Below are 18,804 nucleotides of genomic sequence, written 5' to 3'. Positions count from 1 at the left end.
GCCCTGACAGGCCCCCAGCCACCGGGGGGAAAGTAAAAGGGATGGAGAGAGACCCCACAGTAAGATAGGCCATATAAAGACACCCCTTACCTGGGCCTTACTGGTGCCTGTGCCTGTCCCACTCGCTGAAGAAGCTTCCATCGCTTGGCAGCGGTATCACCCGTGGCTTCGGTACCGGTTCCGGAGACCAAAGCGCACCTGCACTGGACCGGATCCGGAATAAGGCACCAGCTTGCTCCTCCCTTCTTCCTCTGCGTCCGGCGGAAATGACGCCATACGGCCCCTGCAGAACGCTGCCCTTTCCGGAACCTCACTTCCGGTCCGGACGAGCGTCACTCGATCCGGAGAAATGGCGGCAAATTTGAAAAAAAAAAAAAAAAAAGGCGGCGGAAACCTAAGAAAAAACATTCCGCTCCTCCAAGATGCCTTCCCAGGGCTGTGCTCTGCGGGGTCTTGACTCAGCCTAGAGCACTGAAGAGGAAGAAGGAGCCCATGCACTGCAGTCGGTCGCGTGAATGGGAGAAGCAATCGTCTCCAAAAAGGGTAGGTGGACGTAGGAAGCCCGGTCTCTCAGGATAGCACCTTAAGAGCCCAGCTCCCCACAGAGGTGTTCCTCGGCCGGAGGAAACACAAAAACTGATGAATGGTGGGAGAAGCCTCCTTTTAAAATCTGGTGGATGGGGTGTTTCCTGATGAGGAGAGGGAGGAGCCATCTCTCTAAGGTGCTGTCCTGAAAGACGTTTTAGGGAAAACTGATTTGCTAGAGCAGGAAGTGAGAGGATATACCCTCTGGGACTGCCCCTAGGGTGTGGCCAGAACGTTTTCTTTCCTGTCTAGTCCTACTCCTGTAGAGGGCAGCATAACCCGAGGGTGTTGAATCACCGAGGACTACGTCTGTCAATGAGCGATAGAGAAAAATGGTTTTCCACATTTTTTATAAATAAATATCTGTGTGGTGTGCATTTGTATTCAGCCCCCGAGTCAATACTTTGTAGAACCACCTTTCGCTGCAAGTTTTTTTGGTGATGTCTCTACCAGCTTTGCACATCTAGAGAGTCCAATTTTTGCCCATTCTTCTTTGCAAAAATAGTTCACGCTCTGTCAGATTGGATGGAGAGCGTCTGTGAACAGCAATTTTTAAGCCTTGCCACAGATTCTCAATTGGATTTAGGTCTGGACTTTGACTGGGCTATTCTAACACACCAATATGCTTTGATCTAAACCATTCCTATGTAGCTCTGGCTGTATGTTTAGGGTCGTTGTCCTGCTGGAAGGTTAACCTCCGCCCCAGTCTCAAGACTTTTGCAAACTAACAGGTTATCTTCTAAGATTGCCCTGTATTTAATAACCCCAACTTCCCCGAGCTTCGGGGTCACCCGGACTCTTCTTGGTGGTCGGGACTTGGGGTGACGCATCTCTCCCATGTCTTTAGGTCTAACCTTTTTGCATCTTTTGATCACCTGAAGGCCCAACATGGGGTTTGCAACCGTTTCTTTTTTAAATACTTATTACTACGCCATGCCGTCCGGGCACAGTTTACTGGGTTGACCCTGGAGCTCGAGGAATCCCCTATGGAAAAGTTGTTGTCTATCCCAGAGGTAACTAAACTGGTCACTACGTTTTACTCGAGGCTGCAGGCGGCCAGTGCCGACCCTTTTAGACTGGCCATGCACAGGTGGGTCACACTGCTTCCTGAGCTGTCCAAGGAGGGGTGAGATGAGGCCTCCAAGGTGTGCTTCCAGGACCTTATTTGTTCTAACCACAGACTCATACAGTTCAAATTTATTCAACATTTGCACTACACGCCTCACAAATTGGTCCATATGGGTGTTGCCCCAGGAGCCGCCTGTCCTAGATGTGGTTGTCCTGCAGCAGACCTCCTCCACATGTTCTGGTCCTGTCCCCATATTAAAGGTTACTGGACGTCTATCTTCGCTTTTTTTAATAATAAACTACACCTGCCGGTCCCACATACACTGGAGGTAGGCCTGTTGGGCATCTTGAATGATTTCATTCACAGTGTACGTGCCCGGGCCCTGATCCGCATACTACTGTTCTATGCTACGAAACGTATCTTATTACATTGGAAGAGTGTTGAACCGCCTACAGTACAGCAGTTCTATGCTATTGTGCGAGGAGATGTACCACTCTATAAACTGATCTATAAGAGTAGAGCGTGTCCTGGCAAGTTCTCTAAAGTTTGGCAACCTTGGCTTGATGTAGAAGATTCGTTCTGGGTGGCTACCCCTCTGCCTTCCAGCTTGTCTGCTGAATAAGACCATGGAGGTCCCATGAGAGTTGAGGATTATCTGACCTGAATATAGTGTACTGCCTGTTTCCCCCTTGGGGGATGGATGGTTGAGGGTAGGGGAAGGTGTGTGTGTCTGTAGGTCTGTGAGTGTGTGTGTGTCCTTGTCTGTGTCGGTCGTCTTGTCTGTTTGTCTCCCCGGTCTACCTTAGGGTGGGGACCACTTATGATGTCCTGATAGGCCTGTCCCTATGTTGCCGTTTCGGCTCCTATGCAACCCAGTCTTTGAGGTCCCCCCCGTCCTTCTCTACCCCCCTAGGCCCCATTGGCCTGTTTATGTTTTTGATTTGTCTATGCTGCAATGGTTTCCATTGGTTCGTTGTATCTACCCTGCTCTGTTTTATTGACATTGATTGTACCTTTTGTTATGTATTGTTTTTATGTATTGAAAATTGAAAAATAAACACCTTTCAAAAAAAAAAAAAAAAAAAGGATTGCCCTGTATTTGGCTCCATCCATCTTGCCATCAACTCTGACCAACTTCCCTGTCCTCGCTGAAAAAAAGCATTCGGACAACATGCTGCCACCACCATGTTTTACAGTGGGGATGGCATATTCAGGGTGATGTGCAGTGTTGGTTTTCCGCCACACATTACAGTTTGCTTTTAGGCCAAAAAGTTACATTTTGTTCTGATATGACCAGAGTACCTTCTTCCACTTGTGTTGCTGTGTTCCCCACATGGCTTCTCACAAACTGCAAACGGGATTTCCTATGGCTTTCTTTCAACAATGGCTTTCTTCTTGCCCCTCTTCCATAAAGGCCAGATTTTTGGAGTGCATGACTAATAGTTGTCCTGTAGACACATTTTCTCACCTGAGCTGTGGATCTCTGCAGCTCCACCAGAATTATTATGGGCCTCTTGGCTGCTTCTCCGATTAATGCTCTCTATGTCGGCCCTGTCAGTTTAGGTGGACGGCCATGTCTTGGTAGGTTTGCAGTTGTGCCATACTTTTTCCATTTTCGGATGATGGATTGGACAGTGCTCTGTGAGATGTTGAAAGCTTCGGATACTTCTTTATAACCTAACCTTGCTTTAAGACCGCTTTTGTGGAAAAAAACGTTTCTACAACTTTATCCCTGAACTGTCTGGGGTGTTCCTTGGCCTTGATGATGCTGTTTGTTCACCAAGGTTCTCCAACAAACCTCTGAGGGCTTCACAGAACAGCTGTATTTATACTCAGATTAAATTACACACAGGTGGACTCTATTTACTAATTAGGTGACTTCTGAAGGTGATTGGTTACACTAGATTTTAGTTAGGGGCATCAGAGTAAAGCAATGCTGGTAAAGACATACCCAAAAAGACTTGCAGCTGTAATTTCAGCGAATGTGGTTCTGCAAAGTATTGACAACTGGGGGGCTGAATACAAATGCACACCACACTTTTTTCAGATATTTATTTGTAAAACATTTTGAAAACCATTTGTCATTTTCCTTCCACTTCACAATTATGTGCCACTTTGTTTTGGTCTACCACATGAAATCCCAATAAAATACATTTACGTTTTTTGGTTGTAATATGACAAAATGTGAAAAACTTCAAGGGGTATCAGGGCCGGTCCTACCATTGGTCCATATCCAAGGGAATAGCCGAACATGTACGGGGTTTCCCGAGCGGCGGCGGCGCATGCGCGGTGACGTGTTGGCGCCGGGCGGCACCATTTTTAAATCCTAAGGCGCCTTTAGAAACAGGTAAGTGAGACTGCTCCACAGCCACACTACCTGCCATTATGCGGGGCTGCAGGCCTACTACAGAAGATGCAGTGCTGCGGGCATGGTACATGCCCGCAGCCCCGCATTCTCCTGTACCATGCTCGCAGCCCCACATTCTCCTGCACCATGCCCGCAGCCCTGCATTCTCCTGCACCATGCCCGCAGCCCCGCATTCTCCTGCACCATGCCCGCAGCCCCCACATTCTCCTGTACCATGCCCGCATTCTCATGTACCATGCCCGCAGCCCCGCATTCTCCTGCACCATGCCCGCAGCCCCACATTCTCCTGCACCATGCCCGCAGCCCCACATTCTCCTGCACCATGCCCGCAGCCCCGCATTCTCCTGTACCATGCCCTCAGCCCCGCATTCTTCTGTACCATACCTACAGCCCTGCATTCTCCTGTACCATGCCCGCAGCACTGCATTCTCCTGTATCATGCCCGCAGCACTGCATTCTCCTGTACCATGCCCGCAGCACTGCATTCTCCTGTACCATGCCCGCAGCACTGCATTCTCCTGTACCATACCCGCAGCACTGCATTCTCCAGTACCATGCCCGCAGCCCTGTAGGGCACTGTGGCACTATAGACAGTAGAAAGCCTGGTGCGCTCATCTGCCCAGTGTCTACTGCTCTGTCCTGCTCCTGCTGTCACTCCGTACACACTCACACCCCTCTGACTGCTTTCATAGTCCTATAGAATGTGGGGGCCTCTTGGAGGGCGTGAATTTTTTTTTTGGGGGGGGGGGGGGCAGCATTTAATTCTCGGACCCAGGCAGCACAATGTCCTGGGCCAGCCCTGAGGGGTATAAATACTTTTTCAAGGCACTGTAGTTAAACTTAGCTTTTATATTACGGAGTAACCTCATCATTGTCAGATAAGGGACAGACTGAGTAGAGCATGCTAAAGTACAGAAAATAGGGCTGGTACAGGGGCTTATATCCAAGCAGGGGTAATGCTGCCCTTATAGTAACCTATTCATTTTGTATTTATTTTAACTCTTAGTAACTTTGTAAGAGATGAAAATGTTTCTTTGGTTTAATACTTTTAGATCTCGTAAATATAAATTTTTGAAACTGAAATTTAAACTGCTTACATTTTGCCTTTCTTGGTTCTTTCCCTCCTCCCTCATCAACATGTTAATGACGTTTTTAAATAAAGCATTTTCAATGTTTTAATAAATAATCTAAATATCTGCTTTTAGACCCAGTGACATCATCAATTCTCTGTACGTTTCTATGCAATGCAGGCAGGTCATGGCTGGGGAGACGGGCTTGCAGGGTGCCTCAATAATTCTCTCAAGAGCCTTTAGCTCTCCTGGAAGCAGTGGGCTGGCTCTTGGCAGGATTTATGCAAGTATAAAATACTTTGATGGGTGAATGTAAATATGGAGAAGTAGGTGCCCCTAGGTAGACTGCAATTGCAAGCAGAATATCTGAAGTAAAAAATCAATATTAAAATGTGTGGTCGCGCTGCCTCTAAATCAAGGTAAAATGAATAGCTAGAAAGTGCTAAAAATACTAAATAGGCAAAATAAATCCATAAACAAACATATAATGCAAAAAAAGGTCAATGCAATAAATAATTATTGTTCTTATAGCTTGTGCAATCAAAAAAGTCTCTATTTGATAAGGTGCTTCATAGGGATGACACCACAGTGTAATGACAATTTTCCACTCATGCTCCTTTCACCAGGTCAAGTGGAAGCTCGTCTCCATTATAGACCCCTAAGGATCAACAAAGCATAAACGCAGATCAATCTGATGGACCAAACTCTGGTGTCCAGGTTCCTTTAACCACTTAAGCCCCGGAAGATTTTACCCCCATTCCGACCAGGGGGTATTTTGCGATTCGGCACTGCGTGACTTTAATGGACAATTGCGCGGTCGTGCGACGCTGTACCTAAACAAATTTGGCGTCCTTTTTTTCCCACAAACAGAGCTTTCTTTTGGTGGTATTTGATCACCTGTGCGATTTTTTGATCACGAGCTATAAACAAAAAAAGAGCGTCAATTTTGCAAAAATAACAATATTTTTCACATTTTTTTATATGAAATTCCCCCCAAAAAAAATGTAAAAATCAAAATTTTTTAACATTTTCGGCCAATTTGTTTTATGCTACCTATGTTTGGTAAAAAAAATCACAAAAAGCGTATTTTGATTGGTTTGCGCAAATGTTTTCGCGTTTACTAACAAAGGGAAAGATTTTTGTTGTTTTTTTTTTTTTAACACGTAATGGCGGCGATCTGCGATTTTTTTTGCGGTACTGCGACATTGCGGCGGACAGATCGGACCCTTGACTGACATTTTTGACACTTTTGGGGTTACCAATGACATTTCTACAGTAATCAGTGCTATATATATGCACTGTTACTGTAAAAATACACTGGTAGTGAAGGGGTTAACTTTATTAGAGAGGGAGGGGCTGTGTGTGTCCCTAGGGGCGTGCTTTCTACTGTGATTGGCTGTGGCTTCAGATGTATGAAGAGTGATCGACGGTTCTACATAGTAGAACCGTATGATCAGCCTTCATACACAGGGGAGAATGACAGGCAGCTTGTTTACACAAGCCGCCTGACTTTCTCCCTCTCCCCCGCCGATCGCCGAGTGACCGGCGGACATCGGGTCCGCTGGTCACACGCGCGGGGGGGGGGGGGGTCCGTGACCACGCGGGAGCGTGCCTCCTGGGGCGCGCGCTCGCTCCCTAGACCCTCACAAGCAAGTGACGTAGCCCTACGTCACTTTGCCTGTGAGGGGCTGACTGCCGACGTAGATCGGGGTTAGGCAGTTGGCAAGTGGTTAAGAACAATGGAATTCCCTCTCCAAGATGGCTCCACACAGCTCACACATAGGTCATAGGCAAACAAACAAAAACAGCTTCCAATAGTGCAGTACCTGGGTTATTAAGCTCAAAACTCCGCACAGAACCCACTTTATAAAATGCACTCAAATTTATTAGGTAAATAACAAACATATAGTAAAATCCAGCATCTCACGCTAAGTGTCCCCCAGCTAGGGGGACATGGGCTCTGTCAGACTTGCTGCACCTTCTGAAAAATGCTCACGGTACGCAGTAAAATCAGAGTAGGCAATTTTAGAACAGGAGATGAGCCTGCACAACTGTGCCAGGCTGAAGGTAAGGCTGGAGTTCAGCTCTAAAATACAACTAAAGTTTTGGGTACAGTTGAGATGTTTTAGAACACCTATTAGGTTTTCATTGCTGCCTGTGCCCCCATTAGGGAGATTCATCCTCTCCATTTGTCCTGTTTACCATTATCATTGAAAATGAAAGTAAAAGAAAATCCCAAATTTTGGGTTGTCACCAAAAAAAGTAATAGAGGGGGAACCTTCATATGGGGACACTAGTTCTGGTGTCCTGGGGGCTTCAGGGGACTCCATTAATTTGCAGGGATTTCCTCTCACTTCCGGTTTGCCTATGGGACAGGAAGCAAAGGTAGATATCCCCAATGGGTCTCAGATGGCTAAAGAAAAAAAAAATCTGGCAGGGGTTATAACCCTCTCTTTTAGCCTAGTACAGCGGGTTAAATGGGAAAAAAAAAAAAAAACTGTCAGCTCCGGTCGGAGCTGCTGTATTAACTATGAGAAGTTAGGGGACTGGAGGACCTAAATTATGAGGAGTGTTTACAAGCACTTGATTTATTCTCCCTAGAGAAGAGATGCCTGAGAGGGGACATGATAGCAATTTACAAATACCTCAACGGTGATCTCAGCATAGAAAAAAAAAAGATATTCAGTCGCAAGGAGTGCAAGAGAACATGAGGCCATACAATGAGATTAGAGGAGAAGCGATTTAACCTCAGACTACGCAATGGGTTTTTTACAGTAAGGGCAATAAGATTGTGGAACTCTCTTCCACAAATGGTAGTAACTGCGGGCACTATGGCTACTTTTAAAAGACTCTTGGAGGTACATCTCCAAGATCAAAACATTCGGGGGTATGGTAAATGAATACGTCCACACACACCTACACAGGTTGAACTGGATGGACTATTGTCTTTACTCAACCTCAACTATTGTAACTATGTAAGTTAGTACAGCGATCTCCTCTGCTGGGGTGTTCTGACAAGGGGACACCTCCAATACCCTCCCCGCCCAAAACTGGCCAATGTCTCCCGACATCTGGCCCATGTGTAGAGTGTTACTCTAACCACATTGAAAAAAAATATTTTTGGTATTTGGTATGGTAATAAATACAGAATAAAACTATATAAGCCAATAGGTTAATCTGATTTCTTCTGTTTAATTTGCTTTGTTTTGCTACTATATACAGTATAGGTTTTCACAATTTACAGATAACTGAAGAAAACACACAGGCATTTACCAATACAAGCATGACTTAAAGCTGAACTCCGGGTACAAAAACTCCCATTTCAATACATTCCTCAATAGCTACAAAGGAAGTATATCCACTTTGTGAGCACCATATGTCTTTGCAAACCCAAAAGCAGCAGTGACATCATCACTATGCTGTGCAGAAAGCAGAGCTATGGGAGGGACCCAGCAGGCTCCACCCACTACAGGTGGAGATGACAACAGGGCCAGTCACAAAGAAAACCCATCTCTATTAAAGGGAAGCTCCTGCAGAGGGGCAAAGCTTCCCACTGGATTACAGTACAGATCTGGAAGAAACACACAAAGGATACCAAGAATCATGGAAAAACACACACAACTTGTATAGAGACAATATTTGCTTATCCCAGGGTTCAGCTTAAGGTTTTACGCTATGGAATTTATCTTACTTCCTGTTCGATCGTTAGAAAAATCATCAGATCTTCTATACCATCCTCATTCATATCTGGGATTTTCAGCAAAGGCTTTATAACCACTGAGTTCAATGCAATTCCAGTTGGTTTCTTCCATAAAATATTTCCTGTAATATAAAGATGTTATCAGAATTGAAGGTCCCAGAAAACAACAGATGTAAATAAAGCAAGGATTGTGTACTTAAGAACTCTGATGTCTCCAGCAAAAACATAATAGCACTTCACAATCTACAACAAATTTGAAGGATAAGTTCACCTTTTCGGGCAGAATTTCACTTTTCATAATTAGTAAAAGCGTTTTCCCGGGCCATTTCTGGCCCAGCCATCCCAATGTGCTTTTCTCTCACTTGCGACATCCACAGGAGGTTTAAAATCTTGTCAGTTTATTTGAGTTTTTAAATGATTTTCAGATTCTATATACCTGTAGATCTGTAGCAATATTTCCAGGCATTGGGCCTGATATGGGACTGCAATTGTTACCGGTAACACTTCCAACACATTGAAGTTGAAAACCCAAGTGTGAGAGCTGAGACAATGACCATTCCGGCATCTTTGGTTTGTTTTATTTTATAATGGGGATAGGAGAAGGGAATGAGTGGGATACTCCTCCAGCCCTTCACTGACTGAGTTAGCTTCTTGTGACTGCTTGCGCTGCTGCAACTCCTAACACTGAATACTTGACTCTTCAGGGCCCAACCGCTAGCACCCCCTCTACACTTCCATGGTCCTGTGACTAGGCAGCCCTCTTAATACTTCAGGGTCCTTTCACTAGGCAACCCGATTTACACTTGCAGGCTCTAGGATCCCTGGGACCTTCACCGGAGTGGTCCACTCTACACTAGGCAGACCCCCAGGGGCAGTTCTCAGTACTCACAACCTTGGAAGGTATTCCTGGAACTGAACCCCTCTTCCTCCGCTGGTCCTCGGCACACCGGATCCTCTCTGCAGCTCAGCTCTCCCTTCTGAATTCCTAGGCAGCCACCCGAGACACCCGATCCTTCTGACAGGAGGGGAAGACAGCCATACTCTCCCTCCTGGGACTCTGCTTCCTGCCAAAGACGCTTCGTCATGCGTTCCCCTCAAACTTATACCCACTCCCAGAATCCTCTGCGGCAAAACCTGCCTTCTGGGGTAGATACAGGCCTGAATGGGTCACTGATTGGGTTTCCTTCACTGCCCAATGAGAATCCTCTCATGGAACCAGTGGGGAGACTCCCCTCTCAGCAGCCACACCTGGGAGACATGACAGTCCAGCTGAAAGTAATGACCCTGCTGCTAGGCAGCCAAAGCCCATTATGCTTTTACCTAGTACCTACCTTGTAGGGTGCTACAGATCATTTCTCAGCATTCACTTCTTGTAGGCCATCTCCCAGAAGCCTTCACTTCCTTGTTGCATCACAGAAGAAGGCATGAAAGGGTGTGTTCACCACTCTGGACCACACATCCCTCATTACAAAACCACCTTCCACCCACTTTCTATAGCAGTGGTCTTCAAACTATGGCCCTCCAGTTGTTCAGGAACTACAATTTTCATCATGCCTTGTCATGTCTGTGAATGTCAGAGTTTTACAATGCCTCATAGGAAGTGTGGTTCCACAACAACTGGAGGACCATAGTTTGAGGATCCCTGTTCTATACAATCTGATTATACAACTTCCTTTAGAACTCCCATCAGCTATGTAGTTCAAGGGCCTGTCTGATTTAAAGCAGAGTTCAACTCATTTTTGTGTTTATTAAAAGTCAGCAGCTACATAAAGTGTAGCTGCTGACTTTTAATAAACACATACTCACCTGTCCCATGATCCAGCGATGCGGCCGCCCGAAGCCTCGCTCCTCTCGGCGGCGCCGGCATTTCTACTGTGGGCACCCGGCTGTAGATACTACTCCGCTTTTGATACTAATTGAATGGATTGGTCAGGTACCCTCCTATTCCATAGTTCTGGTAACACTAAAGGAAATTGTACAGAGATTTTACAATCAGATTGCATAGTGTATAGCCATCTTTATAGCCATCTTTATACAAGTACATAGGAGGGAGTTAAGAGACACCCAGTTGTCAGGCCTCGTTCACATCTCCACGTATCAAAAAAACTCACATTCCAGCATCCAGGTTTTTTTTTTTGGGCGTTTTAGAGCATTTTCATTCGTCAAGCATGGGGCGAGCCTATTCACTTTAATGGGCTGCCCTTTATGCGACAATCACCTCCAAAACTTTTTTGGACTGGAGCATGGTGCGTTTGCTGCAATTTAAGTAGCTTTTAGCATGTAATGACAACACAAACACGATACACAGTTGCAGCGTTTCTGAAATGCATGGCAAAGCGCTCATTTTCTGTGTGGTTTGCCATGCATCTGGAAACACGCAGATGTGAATGGAGCCTCGTTGTTCTTGTTTAAACGTACCAATTTCACTTTAAAGCCCCAGGGGAGCGCAAGTATTTTGGCTCGTTTTTTCAGTGACACACATAGAGCAGTCTGTTGATATCAATGGACTGCACAATACGTGACAAAGTAGCTCAAGCAACATTTTAGCGTGGTGCGAGTGGCACATTTTTTACTGTGAGTTTTGCTGTGTTTGCCACCCATTTTTTTCATGTGGCAAAATGTGCGTTTGCTTCTGTGTTTGGTGTGCCTTTAACAAATAATGGCAATTAAAGAGCAACTAGGTAAATTTAGGTATATAAATATGGCCACTATACAATCTGATTGTACAATCCCCTTTAGATTTACCAAACTATATAATAGGACACACCATCTATCCAATCACTCTGTATCCAATCAGAGAGTCCCTTGCACTACTAAGGGGTATCTTGTTGGCTGCATGCGGCCTGAGTCTGCCTGGAGGGGTAACGGGGAAGCCAGGCAAATGCACACATGGAGATATACGGGGGGGGGGGGGTGCTGTGCAAACATAGTTTATGGGTGAAGGGTGTGTGCTAATGAGGTCAGCTGGTAAACTCCTTCCTACGTCTCACTGGTTTCTCTGTCCCAAATATACATACCAGCAAGTGATGAAGCTTTCTAATGGGCCATACACACTATACAATTGTCTTTAGATTTTTTACCTTTAGATTTACCAAAACCATATAAACAAAAAAAGTTGTATAATGTGTATCCAGATTAAGAAATACAGCAAGGAGCACACTTAACCCCTTGATTACCCCTGATGTTAACCCCCTTCCCTGCCAGTGTCATTTATACAGTAAACAGTGAATATTATTTAGCACTGATTACTGTACTGGTGTCACTGGTCCCCAAAAAGTGTCACTTAGTGTCAGATTTGTCTGCCGCAACAACGCTGATCCCCGCCATTACGAATAAAACCAAAAAAAAAGTCAGTAAATCTATATCATAGTTTGTAAATGCTATATCTTTTGCGCAAGCCAATATACGCTTTTTGGGATTTTTATTTTTACCAAAAATATGTAGCAGAATACAAATTGGCCTAAACTGATAAAGAAATGTGATTTTTTTAAAAAAAAATTATTGGATGTGTTTTATAGCAGAAAGTAAAAAAATATTGTTTTTTCTTTATAAGATTGTCAGTCTTGAGGTGATCAAATATCATCGAAAGAAAGCTCTATTTGTGGGAAAAAAAGGACATCAATTTTTTTTGGGCACATCATTGCACAACCGCGCAATTGTCAGGTAAAGCAACGCAGTTCTGTATCGCAAAAAATGGCCTGGTCATTAAGGAGGTAAAAGCTTCCGGAGCTGAAGTGGTTAAGGGCCCCCATCCCTAATGAAAGCAGTGGTTTGCTTGGGAGGAGTTATGCAAATATCAAGTAACTTGATGAGTGGATATCAGTCTGGAGTAGGCATTCCTTGATAGGATGCATTTGCTTGCAAGCTTCCCTAGGCAATTCCTAAATGTAATCCTGCGCCTCCATGACTGAAAGAACAGATATCCAAATAATGAAAGGGGCAGACCAGAGATAGAAAGGCTGAGTTTAAAAAAAAGAAAAAAAAAGAAACGTCTAGAATAGATGATGCAGGACTTCCCCCAACCAAGAAATGAGGCAAGCTGTATTTCATTTGCTGGTTTCTAATGTACACTGTGAGAAGCTCACATTGTGAGCAATTTCAATACAGAAGAACAGTGCACTACTGAAGGTAAGGCTGGAGTTCAGCTTTAAATACCCAAGGGGCAGGAAACAAAGTGTGCTTTATGTAGGCCTTATTATACCAATTATTATACATTTTTATATGTAAACTGGAAGTATAAAACAGACATCAGACACAAAGTTCACATCCTCCAATCTGATAAGAGAAATATTTATACACTAAAAATGGACTTACCCAATTTTGAATCAACTGCTAATATGACTTCTGAATTTCCAATTAATACACAACCAGAATGTCCTGCACCACCAAGGTTATGGATTCCACATTGCACTAACTGAATATTGTCATCATCACTAACAGGGGTGACCCACAAAGTGCTCCCATTTGTACCAGACAAGGCAGATAAAAAGAAGCATGGAGACTTAAAACCTGTAAAAGAAAAAAAATACATAACTGAAAACCTGTAAAAGAAAAAAAATACATAACTGAAAACCTGTAAAAGAAAAAAAATACATAACTGAATTTGAGTAAGGTTGCAAACTTCTTATTATTTCAGCATAGCTACAATACTTGTATTGTAAGAGTGCCCATCATTACCTCCACCATATATTAAAGTAGTAGTTTAAAAAAGAAAAAAAAATGCACCGCATACTAGCACATTATAACAGACCTAGTATACCTGTCAAAGGAAGCCCTCCAGCGACGTGATGTCAGCCCTTCGGTGACGTGATGTCAGCCCTCCAGCGACGTGATGTCAGCCCTCCAGCGACGTGATGTCAGCCCTCCAGCGACGTGATGTCAGCCCTCCAGCGACGTGATGTCAGCCCTCCAGCGACGTGATGTCAGCCCTCCAGCGACGTGATGTCAGCCCTCCAGCGACGTGATGTCAGCCCTCCAGCACGTGGATGGATGGCACCATCTAGAGGAACGTTATCTATTCATTGATGTTACAGCCCTTATATCGTGGCTTCTTGTGAGTTGCTGCAGTTGATGTTTTATACTTTTTAATAAATATTGTCTGCCCTTAGAGTGCTTTTCTTTGTGTTTTTATAATTTGCTCCAGGGCCTTGATGTCAGCCCTCCAGCGCCGTGATGTCAGCCCTCGGGCGCTTCCATCTTCACCCGGTCTCTCTCCCTGTGGGTTCTGTCTGTTCGGCCTGTAGCTGGGCTGCGATGGCATCACTTTCACAAATGCACACGGCAGTCACATCACCTTGGCACAGACCTAGTGCCATTTGCGAAGCTGCACAGCTTGGTGAACACGGCAGCTGACAGGCAGAAAAAAGCCTTTAACCCTTTCGCTGTCAGGCCCTGCGTTCCATTTTTAAACTCAGTTGGCCAGACCCATCTTTGTAATTTTTCCTTTGCTTTTTTTATTTTCACTTATAGCTTTTAGAATTTGTAAAAGACCCCCCAAACCATTCTGAAAGCAGACAGGACCAGTAAAACAAAAAGGTGATACTGATTTTTAAGGCCCCACGATATTTGCGCAAATGTTTATAAAAACAATATTTTTGCTAAAAATACACTAAAATCGTTATTAGCATGTAAAAACACAGCAAATTTGACAAAACTCCTACTAAATTCCTACTAAATATAAAAGCTTAACCTGTATGGAGCTAATACTAACAAATAGTTGTAACTTTTAAATTGCACCTTTTTGCAAAGTGGTGAAAATCGGACACAAAAGTGTAAATATCCAAATTTCTCTAAAAAACTGAAGGTTTTCACTTTTCCCTTACAGCTTTAGGAATTTGTAAAAGACCCCCAAACCATATATTTTCTGAAAGCACATGACCTGTAGAGTAAAAGGAAGGTGCTACTGATTTATAAGGCCCGGCGATATTTGGGCAAGTGTTATCAAAAAATACACTAAAACCATTATTATCAGATACAATCACAGCTAATTTTACAAAATTCCTGCTAAATCCCTCCTAAATATAAAAGCTTAACCTGTATGGAATTAATAAATATTTTTAATTTTTACCTTGCCTCTTTTTGCAAATTGGTGAAAATTGAACGTACGCAAAAAAGTAAATATCCAAATTTCTCTACAAAACTGAATGTTTTCATTTTTCCCTTACAGCTTTAGTGCTGGTTCACACTTGTGCGATGCGGGAACGCTGCGAATATGCAGCGTGTTTCCGCATCGCATTCGCACATCTGGCAGTTCACACTGCCATATGCGATATGTACTGACTGCATGAAAATCGGACGTGTTTTGACGGTGGACAAAAATTTTATAGCCTGCGCACCAGAATTTTGTCGGCCGAAAAGTCGGAGTCGGTTGTCGAGAGCACCATACTAACAAGCCGAAAATCGGCAGATCGGTCATCGGATGAAAATTCCCGGCCGAATTTCGACTCGTGTGTACGGGCCTTAAGACAGGGCAGTAATCTGGATATGGTCCCATGTGAAAAGTACACATGTGAGAAAAGAAGTGGCCTTAGTTAAGGAAGACATCAAGGCAGCAAACATCTGGAGAAGTGGTGCATAACGGGTGAAGATAATAATCCTGGTTTATAGGACATTTCAAAAGATCAAAATGGTACCAAGTATACTGCCGGTGGTAATGCTTCTCACCATACTTGCATTATAGTTCCACGTACAAAAAAAATAGGAGTTTTTAAAATAAGGTGATATCACTTTTAGCATATCATTTATTTATTTTTATATGGTGCTGGTTAGAATTTTTCTCAAAAATTGACTTTTCTTAACTTCAGGTCACATACAGTAAAAGCCCTCCCTTAAACTTTAACCCTCTTTTCTTCATTTCCTTTACTTATGCCTTTTTTTTTTGGCTCATAAGGCGATGTCCTAGGTCTTTCTGTGTGGTCAGTGGTCCTTATCTCTGAACAGAGTGGCCCTTATGTGAGTGCCTCACTTCCCAGGAGAATTGTGAGCCCTGGCTGGTGTGAAAATGCACCCTCAGGGAGCATGAATTGATGGACTCCCTGAAAATAAATGGGTTGGATGACATTGGCCATCATTAATTCCAGAAGAGAAATGAAACTGGGTTGTAGATTAGTGGGCCTGTGAGGGAAATTACTGAAAAGGACACAAGTATTGCAACCATAGCTTCAATTTTGAATCTTAAGGATGCATTGCAATGGGTTTTAATTTTTTTTATCCAAAAGATGAATTTAGGTTATAATCATTTTATTATGTAACATGTCTACACAATGTAATATGATGTGGGATACTTTTATACTCTAGTAGAGAAATTACTAAAACACTTTGTGACTAACCATTACCGAGCAAAAGTGAAGGGCAAAAAACAGAAGAAGGCCAATGCTGTGGATACTGCTTTTTTTTTTTTGTATTTGAACTATTGCCGATACATATGGGTCATGCCTGCGCCTTGTTTGTGTAGGTATTCCATAATGTTTTCTCCTTTCAGTGGTTTTACTACATTTACATAAGAGGCTAAACAAAAACTTGCATATGCAAAGAAGCAAGATGTAAAATATATACACTACCTCCATCTGCACAAGATATATTCATGTTGCTGGAATTATCAGTTTTAAAAAGAAAAAGAACATCTTGCACATTATCCTCATTCACATCTTCAGTAGCAAGGAACGTGTAGCCAACTGCATCAAAAAAAGAAGAAAAAGAACACCATACTGTGTTGAAAACATGTACATTTTTCTATACAACCATTACAAAATCTTATGATTAGGGATAGGCTCAGGCGTATTCGGATCGCAAAAAGCGTATTTTGATTGGTTTGCGCAAAAGTTATTGCGCTTACTAACTAAAGGAAAGATTTTTGTAATTTTTGTTGTTTTTTTATTTAATGCGTAATGGCGGCGATCTGCGATTTTTTTTGCGGGACTGCGACATAGCGGCAGGCAGATCGGACCCTTGACTGACACTTTTGGGGTTACCAGTGACATTACTACAGTAATCAGTGCTATACAGTGGGTACGGAAAGTATTCAGACCCCCTTAAATTTTTCACTCTTTGTTATATTGCAGCCATTTGCTAAAATCATTTAGGTTCATTCTTCTTCCTCACGAATGTACACATAGCACCCCATACTGACAGAAAAACACAGAATTGTTGACATTGTTGCAGATTTATTAAAAAAGAAAAACTGAAATATCACATGGTCCTAAGTATTCAGACCCTTTGCTCAGTATTTAGTAGAAGCCCCCTTTTGATCTAATACAGCCAGGAGTCTTTTTGGGAAAGATGCAACAAGTCTTTCACACCTGGATTTGGGGATCCTCTGCCATTCCTCCTTGCAGATCCTCTCCAGTTCTGTCAGGTTGGATGGTAAACGTTGGTGGACAGCCATTTTTAGGTCTCTCCAGAGATGCTCAATTGGGTTTAAGTCAGGGCTCTGGCTGGGCCATTCAAGAACAGTCACGGAGTTGTTGTGAAGCCACTCCTTCGTTATTTTAGCTGTGTGCTTAGGGTCATTGTCTTGTTGGAAGGTAAACCTTCGGCCCAGAGCACTCTGGAGAAGGTTTTTGTCCAGGATATCCCTGTACTTGGCCGCATTCATCTTTCCCTCGATTGCAACCAGTCGTCCTGTCCCTGCAGCTGAAAAACACCCCCACAGCATGATGCTGCCACCACCATGCTTCACTGTTGGGACTGTATTGGACAGGTGATGAGCAGTGCCTGGTTTTCTCCATACATACCGCTTAGAATTAAGGCCAAAAAGTTCTATTTTGGTCTCATCAGACCAGAGAATCTTATTTCTCACCATCTTGGAGTCCTTCAGGTGTTTTTTAGCAAACTCCATGCGGGCTTTCATGTGTCTTACACTGAGGAGAGGCTTCCGTCGGGCCACTCTGCCATAAAGCCCGACTGGTGGAGGGCTGCAGTGATGATTGACTTTCTACAACTTTCTCCCATCTCCTGACTGCATCTCTGGAGCTCAGCCACAGTGATCTTTGGGTTCTTCTTTACCTCTCTCACCAAGGCTCTTCTCCCCCGATAGCTCAGTTTGGCCGGACGGCCAGCTCTAGGAAGGGTTCTGGTCGTCCCAAACGTCTTCCATTTGAGGATTATGGAGGCCACTGTGCTCTTAGGAACCTTAAGTGCAGCAGAAATCTTTTTGTAACCTTGGCCAGATCTGTGCCTTGCCACAATTCTGTCTCTGAGCTCTTCAGGCAGTTCCTTTGACCTCATGATTCTCATTTGCTCTGACATGCATTGTGATCTGGAAGGTCTTATATAGACAGGTGTGTGGCTTTCCTAATCAAGTCCAATCAGTATAATCAAACACAGCTAGACTCAAATGAAGGTGGGTGTAGAACCATCTCAAGGATGATCAGAAGAAATGGAAAGCACCTGAGTTAAATATATGAGTGTCACAGCAAAGGGTCTGAATACTTAGGACCATGTGATATTTTAGTTTTTCTTTTTTAATAAATCTGCAACAATGTCAACAATTCTGTGTTTTTCTGTCAGTATGGGGTGCTATGTGTACATTCACGAGGAAGAAGAATGAACCTAAATGATTTTAGCAAATGGCTGCAATATAACAAAGAGTGAAAAATTTAAGGGGGTCTGAATACTTTCCGTACCCACTGTACATATGCACTGTTACTGTAAAATGACACTGGTAGTGAAGGGGTTAACTTTATTTGAGAGGGAGGGGTGGTGTGTGTCCCTAGGGGCGTGCTTCTAACTGTGATTGGCTGTGGCTTGAGGTGTAGGAACAGTGATCAACGGTCCTACATATTAGAACCGTATGATCACTGTTCTTACACAAGGGAGAATGACAGGCGGCGCACGCTCGCTCCCCAGAGCCTCACAGGCTAGTGACGTACCCATACGTCACTTTGCCTGTGAGGGGCTGACCGCCGCAGTATATGTACCAGTGTTAATTTTGGCAGCAAATTTCAATTTAGTTTTAGTCTTAGTCTTAGGACTAAAATGGCATTTTAGTTTTAGTCCCATTTTAGTCTTCTGC

The 18,804-nt window shown here is 43.7% G+C and overlaps 1 protein-coding gene across 1 annotated transcript in view; it reads right to left on the bottom strand.

The window, feature by feature from the left end:
* Window positions 1–18,804, bottom strand: part of FAM234A (family with sequence similarity 234 member A) — a 131,756-nt gene that overhangs the window by 85,441 nt on the left and 27,511 nt on the right. Inside the window, exons 3-5 of the mRNA XM_082260148.1 lie at window positions 16,352–16,465; window positions 13,107–13,301; window positions 8,784–8,914 (exon numbers count right to left, since the gene is read on the bottom strand). Coding sequence (XP_082116274.1) covers window positions 8,784–8,914; window positions 13,107–13,301; window positions 16,352–16,465 — 440 coding nt within the window. The remainder of the gene's footprint in view (window positions 1–8,783; window positions 8,915–13,106; window positions 13,302–16,351; window positions 16,466–18,804) is intronic.

This window comes from Pelophylax lessonae (assembly GCF_965119305.1).
Source record: "Pelophylax lessonae genome assembly, chromosome: 6".
Classification (NCBI taxonomy): Eukaryota; Metazoa; Chordata; class Amphibia; order Anura; family Ranidae; genus Pelophylax; species Pelophylax lessonae.
Note: the sequence above shows the minus strand (reverse complement) of the source record. Positions and strands in the feature narration are given on the sequence as shown.